Source organism: Mastacembelus armatus, chromosome 18 (genome assembly GCF_900324485.2).
Source record: "Mastacembelus armatus chromosome 18, fMasArm1.2, whole genome shotgun sequence".
NCBI classification, from domain to species: domain Eukaryota; kingdom Metazoa; phylum Chordata; class Actinopteri; order Synbranchiformes; family Mastacembelidae; genus Mastacembelus; species Mastacembelus armatus.
Window position 1 is genome coordinate 16,174,973 of NC_046650.1, and position 13,142 is coordinate 16,188,114.

Genomic DNA, 13,142 nt, shown 5'->3' on the forward strand with positions numbered 1-13,142 from the left:
AAATCTGCAGAATTAGCACATGTTAATCTTAAAAAGAACTGTGAAAAAGTTTTAGGAACTAAAACTGATGATGCTTTTAGAAATAATGTCATGGATATTTTAAGTTACTTTCATACAAGGTGCAGTTAAGAGAAAAACTAAAGCACTTTTTGTTTTTACCATATTTTGTCTTAAAACAGCACCACTTCCTTCTCTGTTTTGTGGATTTAGGCTGTCTCAGGTTCTCTTTATTTTCATCCCAAACTGACTTCTTGAGATTAAAAGTGAACAAACTTAGGGTGATAGTCAGAAACCCTGAACTGGACTTTTACATTTAGGACCCTTGAAATTGTTGCATTGCTTAAATAATAAAGAAATAAGAAAAAACAATGACGAAACAATCTACCACATATCTTATGATTTGATCAGGCAAAATTAGTTTAATATTTAGCATATGGGCAATAATTTCTCCCAAAGGGAGAGGCAAGGTTGTTCACCAGTAGGTGGCAGTCTGAACACTGACAATACTCATTGATAAAAATCAATCAGTCTTTCTTGTTGAAATGGTAATGTTTTTGAAGAATCTGTTTTTTCTATATCCAAGATGTTTGGGTTTCACATGTCAGGTTTCCCATCCTGACTATGATGTCGATTTAAAACGGCGACTTCAAGAGGTCCTTTGCATTTTTGAAATAAAACTCATTTCAACAAGTCCAAAGTTTTCAGAAAACAAAAATATAAAAAACAATTTATTTTGCAGTGATTTAGCTTTTAAATAATCTCCTTCAAATTGTTTTAGAAATATCGTCCACACTCACATGCAGGAAATATCAAAATTTTCAAGTGCTGCCAGGAATATATACATAGTGTTCATACATAGCCACTTAAACGATGCACACATGTTGTATTTCTCCTCAGTGACTAATATCATTGTTTTGCATGTTTTGTGCGCAGTCTTTTAGAAACCTTCACTCTTCTGCTGGTATCCACTGATTGGCTCTGTGTTTTCAGTGGGGTCTTGTTCTTGGGCACATCAATGGTAATTTCTGATCTGGACCGGCGATTCCAACCCTCATCTCGCAGCCTACTCCTCTGCAGTGCAGTCCAGTGTGATGCTGTGCTCCTGGGCAATGGCGGCTAGCTCTTTGAGGAACTCGGCGTACAGGGCGATGGCGAACACTCGGCTCTTGGCTTGTGGGGGAATAGGAGGACAGGGTGGCAAGACGCCAAGAGGAGGGAGAGCCAGAGCGTTTCTTATAGAGCCGTTTGGAAGAGATGGATCCAGGATGATGTTGCTGCTGTGAGACTGCAGGCACTCTATGACAGACATGAGGAAATATTAGACTGTCATTGCCTCACCGTGCTTCAGACAGATTATCAAAGTGTGATGTCCAAAATCTGTTTACCAGCACTTCTAAAACTGCCAAATCAATATTTTATACCTTGTTTTCTTGGCTCCTGGAGTCACTGCTAACCATCTCCTGGCTATAACTTTATATGTAAATGATGCATACATATTTCCCATACTAAAAATAACACCGCTACTGTTCTGCTTTTCTACAAGAACTGGTAATACTGTACTGCTTAGCTAAGAGGAAAACTGAGGCAGTTTTCCATCCTGCAGGGGAGGAACCCTTCAGTATCTTATTTGTGTGTGTTTTTAACCTCTAAACTTGCTGTCTTGGTCTTTAGCCAACAAGAACCTCCAGGCCTGAGTGACCAAGGCAGGATACTCTGGCCTGGCTGCCACGTAGCGCTCGATCTGAGCACGCACCGATACCAGCACCTACAGAGGCACACAGGAACGATAGTATGCATAAAGTATAAATTAAATACTGATAAGAATGCTGTAAGAAAGCCAGTCAGACATTTATAACGTGTGGATATTACCTGGTACACTGTGCGTACGTTGGGCTGGGTGTGTGCTGAATCTGTGCTGAGCAGGAAGGATCTCAGCAGGGGTTGTGGATATGATGCCAGCTGGGCCAGGATGCCTGTCACCAGCAGATTCACAGCTATGGAGTTTTCCAGAAGGTTCTCGAGACGGGACAACAGGACACTGATGAATGGACCTGGGGGACCATGGGAAACTATAGATTAGTCTAAAAATGTTTAATTTTAAGGCCACTTAAATTTTTGTATTGGGAAGCTTCTGTACTCAGGCCATCATCTAATGTACTCAGTGCTTGAAAACACCCACCTGTAAATGGAACTTCATGCCTCCTGTTGCTTTTCTTATTGCTGCTATTCTCCTGTGCCAGCTCTTCTTCTTCTTCCTGTTCCATCACTACTTCCTCTCCTTCCACGTCTCCATCATCCCATGTAGAGGTAAAAACTAATTCTTCCAAGAGCTCCTCCTCATCCTCTTGCAGTTTTTGCCTCAGCGCTTGGACCCGGTTCCTGAATGAGTTGATGTCATCTGTGATGTTGTCCCCATCTGGCTCCACCCCCAGAGAGAGCATAAGTTCGTGGTACTGGGACAAGAAGTCATTATTGGTGACTTGGATATCAGGTAGACTTGATGATTTGATATCATTTTCAAGAAGTTCTGAAGGATGAAATTCAGAATAGCTGTTTGCGTTTGCCACTAAACATGGCCTGGGATGTTGTGTGTTGTGATGTGTAGGCTGCTGATTTGTTGGATGCATGTTGTTGATAATGGTTACCAAGTCGCTGAGGTTGCCGCTTTGCTTGAAAAGCTTCCCATCATCCTCGGCATCATAACATTCGGCGATGACGTGATTTTTTGCATTAAAACCATTGGTGAAAAACTGACGTCCCCTCAGCTTTAATTGGGCAACTACACTGTTTTTCTTAGCTTGTCCTTCCTCCTTTCTTGTCCCTGTATCCCTTCCACAGTCCTCACTATTGCTTGTCTCCTTCCCATAATCCTCTCTCATTCTTCTTTCCTCTTTCCCTCCATCTTCACTCCTCCTCCTTGTTGACATAATGTTATTAATGGTTTCCATTACTGTCCACCCCGTTGTTGTTAAAACTGTTGTTATTGTTGGTGTTGTCGGCACTCGATCATTTGCAGTGCTTCCACAGTTCATTCGATTCGCAGCCATGATCTGGTCCAAAATGGCCGTCGTCGTATCTTTCTGGGCAACAAGATCATAGACCAGAACATCATCCTGAAACTCAGATTCTTCTACATATGAGCCTTGCACCAGTTTGGTCGCAGTGCGTCGCATTTCTTGGATGTGTTGTGGAGGTAGCTGGGTGGGTGGCGGTGTAGACCTACCCACAGTTACACCCCCATTGGCTACTGTTGTATTTGTAACCACTGGGAAAGAGGGTTCATCATCTGCAAAAATGTCATCCCACTCTAGCTCCAAAGCAGAGTTGGCTCGTCCTGCCTGGTTGCCCGTAGAGATGGTATCTGAGGAGGACGAGGTTGGGGAGAGGGCAAAGGGGGGAGGAGTGATGACCAAAGAGCAGGTGGAGTTACTCTTCCCCCGCTGTATGATCTCTTCCTCATCTTCTGTGTCATCACCTGGTGTTTCAGATCGGTATTGTTTAGACGGAGGATCGATCCCGTCATATGGAGCCGACCAGAGCCGACATGCCCTACAGGAAAACAAAACTCCCCATAAACGATGAAGATATTTTAAACAACGTTTTACTCTGAGGATCACCTGAGTGCCTTTATCAGCTTTTACTGCATGTGTAGCGCCTTTTGGACATGTAAGGCTGTAGTTTCAGTGTTTGTTGTTGGGCCAAGTCAGGCATATTTTAAACCTCTCACATGATAACATCCTGAAAGTAGACTACTTCTAGGTTTGTTAGAGCAGAAGTACTGACACAAGATATTATATAAGCTTCTTTTGATATGCCACTGGTTTTTGAATGCAAAATTGGTCTGCAAGTATTTGAAAGCAGAAGTGACATTTTCATTCAAAGTGTCATGGGTTTTGCATTTAATCCTGGCCTTCAAATGTAATACTAAAGGTGTCCCAGCAGATGTCACCAAACACTTCACAGCGGTCCAGGGCTGCGCTCTGATGTGGGGAGTGCTAATGTGGAAAGCTGTTTCCTGGTTAGTCTCCATATCTCTTGAATGAGACTATTATTTGATGTATTATTCCAATACCAGAAGTAAAGACACTAACCTGTGAGATGTGGAGATGGCCTGGCGGGCATCCCAGAGGTAGTGAAGGTAATTTACATCCATCAGAAAGTCTGAACCTCGACAGTAACCCACACTGTCTGACACTGACAGATCTGACACACAGAAAATGCAAGTTTGCATATACATTTTTAAGAATATTTACTTGTGTATTTTAGTTAGTACTCACCTGCGCCTTTAGGCCAATGGATGTGTTCAGAGTGTGAGTTTGTGTTGTGAAGATACATGGGGCACCAGGAGGGCATGAGCAGCAGGAAGGATGCAGCACTGGAGGAGTAACAGTCTCTCTGCTTTAAGGAGGAGCGCTGCTTCCTGCTCAGGTGGCTGCAAGGAATCAAATATCTGAGGACACAAAATGCATCCTTCAGGTGAGATAACATGGTATATTTATAGGCACATCTGTGAGCTTCTGTGACACCCCGACCTTCTTGTTAGACCCACCTGAATATGAGCTGCAGCATAACGTCTTCACAGAAGAGACCAATCAGAGTCCTGAACAGAGACAGTGACACCGTACCCAACTGATGGACACGAAAGGTGAAAAGCCAAGTCATGCATCAGTAATTACAGAGCATGAAGCAACTTCAGATGGCAAGAAGATATGTACGCCTTACCTGGAAAGGTGTGTTGACCCTGCTGACCAGTGTGTCCAGGATGTGCACGTTGTCATGTGTGTGCAACAGGATGAAGGACAGGAAGGTCTGGAGGAGGGCGGTCTCAGAGATGGAGCGCAGGAACAAATCGAGGTACGCTGTGGTGGTCATCACCTCCTCCACAGTCAGCTACATAGACACATTTCATTGATACTTTTTTAACTTCCTTTAAGTCAAATTTCACATGCAGGACTTTACTGCTGGAGAATTTTAGGCATTTCCCTTTTTTTTTAACTCAAGTGACATACTTGAGTAATACTTCTTCCAGCACTGGTGAGCACCACACAGCCAAAGTCCTATCAGCATCAGGTTATCAGGGAGTACCAGTAGTGGTGTGTTTTCATACCTTGTGCAGAGCTGGAGCCAGAACAGGCACCAGGAAGCCATTGTTAATGTAACCTAACAACTGAGTCCGGATGGTGGGATGAGCAACCTGAGTGAAACAGATACAGAGAGAGTGACTGTTAAATGCTTTCTTTAATCAGCTGCAATGCTATCTGTAGCTTTTTGTGTATTACCTTGATCACAGCACTACAGAAGTCCAGTGAGTGTAGGAAGTGGACGAGGGCTGGAACCTGTCGGCCCAAACATCGAGTAAGATCTCAAAAATCGTTTAGTTAATTCGGACATTGATGGTGATATTAGTGTGGTCATCGTGGTTACCTGCTGCCAGTCGGCCTGGTCCAGGCAGTGCCAGTCTTCACTATAAACCTGCAGCCTGGCTGGAAGGGATGAGTACAGACCAGACAGACCTGTAGCCAGCACCTGTGAACACACACACACCTTCAGCACTTGGATACAGGTAAGGTTGTGTACGCACAAACACACAGGCTTTTATGGAAATTAAATCCCAGTGCAGATTATTGTGTTTCACTGATGAATCTAAATGATTTATTAAAGGGATAGGTCCATATTTTGTGCAAATGTCTGTGGGGTAAAATATAAAGCTCTGGATGTAGCTGAATATATTAGCTTAAATTCTGGAAAACAAAGTATCATCAGCAATAACATGAATATAAATAAATATTTGAATAGCAGTGGTCAAAAACAGCTGCAGTCTTGAGTCTTGGTAACAATCAGACAGCTGACCAATCACATGCAGACTTACTAATCTGTCTCTGTGTATGAGCCAGTGTCGCGCTGATTTACTAATCTGCTCTCTACATAAAGATTGAGGTCAGAGTGTGGTCACATGGGCTTAAATCTGACACACACACACACTCACACACGTACACAGGTGGCACGTGCTTCAGTGTCTTCGCTGAATATAGTCGGCCTGCCTCTCCACATAAACACAGTGAAACCTGCCACAATGAGTGTAGGTTATTATTTTACCATCATTAAGATTTTATTGATTATGGTTTTTATATCTTTTTAATTTGATTAAAATCGAGCAGCTAACATCCTAACTTAAGATTAATGTGTTGTTGTTGTTATTGTGAGCATGTTAGTGTTTATTACAACCACTGACATGTCCACTTCCCCCTATACATTAGCCACTTTCTTTCCCTTCTCCCTCGTTTTATACAAATATATGAATAAAACAGGACTTGTTCCTTTATTCCTCATCTCATTTTTAACTTGACACCCTACCCTATGTCTTTCATTACATGCAACTTATTACTGCCACCCTTTCATTAGTGTCTCTGTCTGTTACACATTAACACTCCCAGAGGATACAGTATGAGCTCATTAGTTTATTACATAACATGTGTTAATGAGATTACAATGCAATGGAGATGAATGGAGAGAAGGACTTGTATGCATTGTGACCAAAGGAGAAAAAAGCTCTAGCAATCTCATTCATAAAAAATACCAGTAAACAGAAGGGAATGAAGGAGTCAGTGTTTTTATCTTGTTACCCTCCCAAGCTGTTAAGATTATTTTTTAAATGTTTTTTTTGGAGAATTGAACAGTTTTCCTACTTCACTGCAAACACACAGATGCCCTTTTTAATACAGGCATACATTTGGGAGGTATGTAGAGATTAACCTAGTTTAGCTCAGCTAATGGGGGTCTAAGTGTGATAAACCTCCAGCTCTGATTAGGAAATACCTTTAAAGTCTTCACACATGTATGACTGGTCCAACTAACCTGTGTGATATAATTCACAAATATTTAAAGTCTCTTATTGGACCAGAGCGTTGAGTTGTTTTGTGCACCTGCTGCAACATGGACAAAAACAATCACAAAACAATCTTTTTTTACGATTTAAAGATTTTTTTTATGAGATTCTGAAACAGATCAAATAAAACCAGGACGTTTATTGAGATACTGTTCTTGTTTCCCTCAACGTTTTTTCATAAAAGGCATGTTTATTGTACATCAGGCAACACAGGGACTGGAGAGTGCAGCAATTAGCCAGTGGGCTTATCTCTGTGATCCACATCTACTGAGACAAGTTGTTCTCGAACACATCCTTGACGTTTCCAACACTGGTAGACACACTGAGAGACATAAGTTGGCCATGAAACAAGCAGAGGCTCTGTCTCCTCAGTTATCTTAGAATGAGGCATCAAGGTTCAGTGATGAAGGACGCAGACTGTCCTGAATGTGACTCAGCACTGCCTATAGATCAAAACGTCCCTCGCTGCAGAGAGAAGTCTTTGCTCATGTCTGTCTGTAAACTAGCAGAGGTTCTTTGTGTGTGTGTGTGTGTGTGTGTGCGTGTGTGTGTGTGTGTGCGCGCTCACTGGACAGAAGTAGGTGTTCTCTGCGATGTGCTGAGCCACTCGAGGCTCCGAGGCTGACAGGGACATGATGAGCAGGAGAGCATCTCTGGCCTGCTGACCGACCGAACCCTGTCTGAGAGATAAGGAGGGTCGTCAGTGTGTTTGTACGACACTGCATGTGGATTTACATTGAACTGAATTCTTATGTTGTGTGTCACAATGCAGTGTATACCTGTGAGTATATGGGATGAGCAGGGAAAAAAGAAGGAAGTTGGCGGCTCCCTGGTCCTCACTGGTGTGGAAGAACAGCTCGAGCACTGAGGGGTCTTTGACCAGGGCCACACACAGCTGGTTCAACAGGAGGACCAGCTCCGCCTCCACCACGCCGCCACAGTCTGAGGAGAGGACACAGGTGATTAACTAACCTGGTGACTGATTCAGCACCTTACCGCCTGCATTGCAGCATGTGAAACCACTTCCTAATTAAACACCTAAAACCCATTAGATGTTATTAGACAGCTTAACCAGCTCCAGGACGCCGTCAGTGATTTTTAAACTGCTTAGATAGTTTAAGGAAAGGACAAAGAAATCCATGACAGTGACGACTTCACTTGACACTTCAACTTTTTTCTTGGTTTAGCTTCAGCTGTTAAACTCAGCTTGCAAACAAAGAATTCAAATTTCAGGACATTTCAACCTGTTTTCAGTGTCATATTTAACAGTATATATAAGAATCTGAATTGTTCCTTAACCAGTCGCACCACTGACTCACCAGTTCCAGCTCCAGCGCAGGAGGCCAGTAGCATCATGAGTGGCCTGAGAACAGGTTTATGGTGTAGTAGAGGCTGTTTGGCCTGAGACAGAAGCATCTGGTACATCCTGAGCTGCTCCAGCTTCATGTCCTCAGTAAACTGTCTCCTCAGACTCCACAGAAACAGCCTCTCCATCACACCCTCCAGAACCACAAACTCCAGGATCGGGCCCATCGCTCCTCCTAGTAGCAGTGCATAAGAGGCATCAGAGCAAATACAAGACAACAGTGTAGCATGAAAAAACACGCTTTTATTCATCTCTTACCTTGTCCTGCCTCTTCCTCCATCAGCAGGAACAGCATGTGTTCCACGTAGTTCTGGACAGCGCTGGCCTCGTCTGCTGGGATTGGACCAAGACGTAAGGCTCCGGAGCTGCTGCTGTGACCTGAGAGGAAACTCAACGCACTGCTGCCGCTACGACCCGGCTCGTGTTTCTCCAGGATCTTCACCACCTGAAGAAGGGAAACCTTTTCAGCAGTATATGTGTTTCCATCCACTTTTTTATCAGCATTTATAATTTCCATCTCAAAAACTGAGCAAATATTGGAAATGTAAAAAAATTTATTATTGCACAAGCATTTTATGTTTCATAAATAATTTACACTTATAAACAGGAACAGTTTCATTGTTGTCACAAATGTAAAGTCTGGTAGACATCAGTGGGAGGGCTGAATGAATGAAAAGGGAGAGGGAGAAAGAGAAGAACGTAATTCACTGTCTGGACTTGTGTTAACCTTTGACCTCAACTGCTTCAGACAAAGACCACACACACACAGACTTGGAGGGTGTGTGGGTTTTCTTGGCCACTGTAGAGAGAGGTTTGTTCTCAATGGATCCTGTGTTTAAGGGCCAAAGTCTGGGTCAGTAATGCACACACACAATCACACACTGTGTCTGCGAAACATTATGAGGAAAATAGGACAGAGTGATGAAAGAGCGACAAATAAAAACTGGGAGGGACTTAAGTCTGGAGAATGGTTGGCAGATGACTTCATTACCTGGGCCCAGTGGTTCTTGAACACAATCATACAGGTCTCAGAGTCCACCCCTCTTAAGGTGAGTGACTTCTTGCAGTTGCCCCCGACAAGCACAGAGGCCATCATTTTGATTGTCTGCGGGTAGTTATAGCATGTTCCAGCTCAGTGTGTGCTCTCAGGCCCTGATCAGGCTGTTTTCCTGGGCTCTGCCGGCAGGTGCTGGCCTGAAGAAGCTGGATGTGGACAGAGTAAAGACTTTTTATTATTTCTCTAATAACTGTGTTAAAGCTCAGAGGTAATGGCCAGAAATGGCCACCACACGTCCAAGAGCTTACTAGTACTTCTACAAATTATTACTGAAGATATGTGCATATGGCACCATGTGTATAATTGTATTTAAGAGACATAAAAACAAGTTTACCTCCTGTCTGCCTGTTGCTTTAGTCTGATTTTGGCAGCCTTTTGTTTATTTCACTACTTTATGAGATTAACTTGCAGAGATCGAAGACTGGAGGAGAGTAGTCTATGTGGAAGGCAAGAGATAAATCTAAAAACCTGTCAAACTTGTACTTAAAAAAAAAAAAAAAAAGTAGTAATGTAAAGTACACATAGTTTTCAACACAACTTCTATGAAATATATAATGATCTGTTAAAAAATAATTCCCAAGTCTCAAGTCTCTGCATATCTGTCTCCGTTCTAAAAGTAGTGGGGCCGGCACAGGAAGCAATGGTGATCAGCGGCATCAAGCAAACAGGAAAAGTGAGAATATGTCCGTTTCCCACCATGGGCGTTCCGGGACATTCCATAAATTCCCAGGACACTCTCCAAGAAGTCCCCCTCCTGTGGACCTACCTCTGCGGAGACGACATGGGCGGGTCTGGGCCTGGTGCCTGTTGTCCTGAGAGAGCGAGATGAAAGGTTGTAAACTGTCTGGCTCACACACCAACACACATACACACAGTTTATAAATCCATCCTTTACCATCTGGGCCTCTAATCTGTGTGTGTGCGCACAGGGCAAACACTTGGATTTTGGTCCAATTTCCTGTTTGGATCATCACGTTATCAGTTTAGGTTGTGTGTCTGTGTGTGTGTGTATAAAAGAGAGGGCGCACTAGTCTGAGATGAAATCATGATGTTTAATCCTTCAGCCATGGTTGTGTGTGTGTGTGTGTGTGTGTGTTTGCATATCTTGCTATGGACAAATTTTAGCTCAAAGCCACCATTGTGAGGACATGTGTGGTCATCAGGCCTTCAGAGGGCTCCTTGAGGGTTCCGATCTGCTTTTAGGGTTCAGGTTAGAACCAAGTTAAGGTCAGGGGAAAGGAATCAGAGATGCATTATGACGAGTGTTCTCGTAACTGTAGAGAGACTATTAAATGTGTGCTTCTGCGTGTCCTCAATAAGGACAGTCACATGCCATCACACAAACCAGGGATTAAACACACACAGATTATCCAGAGGTGTTCACATTTTTCTGACCTTGTTTATAATTTACTTTTTCTGACACATTTTAGCCGATTGGATTAAATTACAGTTTAATGCAGCACCTTTCAGCTACAGGACAGCATTTCTGGAGCTGGTTTTTGGAAAAAAGACGGGCCTCCCATTGTTGGAGAGGAAGAACCATGTGAGCCAGGTCAGCGGTGTGGCTCCCTGCTGTGTTTTTAATAGTTTTTGGACAACAATGGAGGTCTACGGCACAGACCGATAAGCTGAGCCAGGTTCTGGATTCACACACATTATGCTGAGGACACCACATTCATTGGTGCTGTCAGTCTCTGGATGGGGTTTGGACTCAGTATCACTCATGAAAACACTGACTGCTTCCTTTAAGTGTGTTTTTATAGAAAAGCTGATGCTCCTCATTGTACGACTGTCTGTTGCAATGATGCAGCCACACAGGTGTGTGCGTGTGTGAGAGAGATCCCTTGTCCTGATATTTGACAGTTTGAAATAAATAAATCTTATTTATTTGTGTGTGTGAATTGTGTGTTATATTGTTTTTCTGCCAGGTTTGTATTTTTTCACAACAGTTGTTTTTCACGAATGTGCCGTGGTCTTCTACATGTTTTATTCACCAGATGTTTCCTGCTCCACTTTGATCAAATGCTTGAATTTTGGAGTCAGCCTAATTTGGAAGGATACATGAAATGAATATTTAAAGTTTTTACCCACTGATTAGATTGATAATTTTAAAAATATTATTTGATGTTTTAGTGTATGTGTTGTATATATGGTGTCTTGTTGGTCATATATTGTCATCTAATGCTTGTATTAACTTGAGATAATATGTGAACATTTTTAAATTAAAAAAATAATTATAATAGTTTTTATATATGGTTTTTATGGTGACTACCTGACTGTATTACAGTAAACAACCTGGACGTCACCCTGGAGAAGAAAACACTAAGTGTGTCAAAGTGTGATGGACTGGAGAGGAGTGTTTATTTTTGCTGGACTTCACACGTGAAAGACACGTGCAGGTCAGTGAGGGTCATCGACCTGTTACACCTTCTTAATAATGCTTATATCACACACACAATATAGAAATGATCAGGTCATCCTTAACTGTTAATTAGGAAATTAGGAGTTAATTGTCCACTAAAAGCACAGCCTACATTATATTATTAGTAGTATTCTGTCTTGAAACTATTGCACACAATATATAATCTATGAGATAATGTTTCTTTTCAGTTTAAGCTGCACCTGCAGGAGTTGACAGATGGAACTTACCTCGGCTGCTCACAGGTGAAGTAATGTCAGTCTTTCTAAGTCTTGTTTCATCTCCCGAAAACAAACGTAAAGCGGATTTAAAGTGTTACAGTCCAGAAATGTGTGGGTGTTCCGAGGTTTGTTGGTGCACAGTGAGTGGCCGTGCTGTTTCAGTCCGGTCCGCTGCTGAGATCCTCAGTCTTTAAGCCGCTCAGCTGTCAATCACGATTTACGCAACATCCTAACCACGCCCATTGTCTCGTTAAACCACGCCCCCTCATGTAGAAAGTACCCAAAGTATCATTAGCACAGTGTATAAATAAGTCCTGCATACAATCCTTCAGTTTAGTAAAAGTACTTGCACCAAAAAAGTATTAATTATATAAATGTATATTCTGTTTATTAAATTTACTGATGTAATTTGGAAACATCTCTAATGATGCCGCTGGTAACTACATCAGGTAAATGGCATATAGAATATATGTAGTATACTTCAGGATGTTTGCTATTCAGTATGTATACATGTATTCAGTATGTATACTTCCTGAACTTGGTAATACAGTGTGATTGTGCAAAACAGATACGATACACAAATTGAGAAGAGTTCTAAATTGACAAAAATAATCACATATTACCAACAAATAAATAAAATATTAAAAACTATAAACTCATATTATGAAAACAGTGGTCAATGTCACATATTAAAATGAGGTGGAGTGCTGTCTAGTGATAATCATGGCATCATGTTATGGGACAAATGAAGCTGTTAATCTGCTGTTTGAACAATAAACAAAAGTAACGTGGATCCCAGACAACCACCGTCCTTACCAGCTGCTTTACAAAGTGACCTCATTCCAGAATCCAATTATTAGAAATGATCATTAAAACACGCACACAAATGAAAGGAAGAGTCAAATTATTAACATAATTAAAGGTTCTTGTTATAATCTGTTTACTTACATCTATGCATATATTTTGAGGCATTTTTGAACATCATGGTCACAGATATCTCAATGTTCCGTTTAGATTTATAGATGTGGTGATGATTTAAATCAGATTTAGTCCCATTTTCAGACCTGTTCCAATCAAGGTTGGTCACCTGCTAGTTTCACTTAAGGTGTCAGTGCTGCACTCTTGTGAAAAAACGCTGAAACTACAGCTGGAAACTACAACTGTTTTATTGGCGTCTCTCTTTGCATAAAATT

At 42.0% G+C, this 13,142-nt stretch overlaps 1 protein-coding gene across 2 annotated transcripts; it reads right to left on the reverse strand.

Moving 5' to 3' along the window:
* Nucleotides 1–442: 442 nt before the first annotated feature.
* On the reverse strand, nucleotides 443–12,098 carry LOC113138975 (protein FAM160A1-like). Of its 2 annotated transcripts, XM_026321897.1 has the most exons (19): nucleotides 11,959–12,098; nucleotides 10,076–10,121; nucleotides 9,644–9,745; nucleotides 9,244–9,455; nucleotides 8,511–8,697; nucleotides 8,206–8,427; nucleotides 7,666–7,828; nucleotides 7,455–7,566; nucleotides 5,425–5,526; nucleotides 5,280–5,336; nucleotides 5,108–5,194; nucleotides 4,723–4,890; nucleotides 4,550–4,629; nucleotides 4,278–4,450; nucleotides 4,092–4,203; nucleotides 2,180–3,549; nucleotides 1,870–2,051; nucleotides 1,645–1,765; nucleotides 443–1,296 (listed from the first exon to the last, which is right to left on the reverse strand). In XM_026321897.1, the coding sequence occupies exons 4-19, from the start codon at nucleotides 9,346–9,348 to the stop codon at nucleotides 1,064–1,066; spliced, it is 3,474 nt and encodes a 1,157-aa protein (XP_026177682.1). In that variant the 5' UTR covers nucleotides 9,349–9,455; nucleotides 9,644–9,745; nucleotides 10,076–10,121; nucleotides 11,959–12,098; the 3' UTR covers nucleotides 443–1,063. The 2 variants fall into 2 exon arrangements, with proteins under 2 accessions (XP_026177682.1, XP_026177675.1); XM_026321890.1 differs by lacking the exon at nucleotides 9,644–9,745.
* Between the last annotated feature and the right edge of the window lie 1,044 nt (nucleotides 12,099–13,142).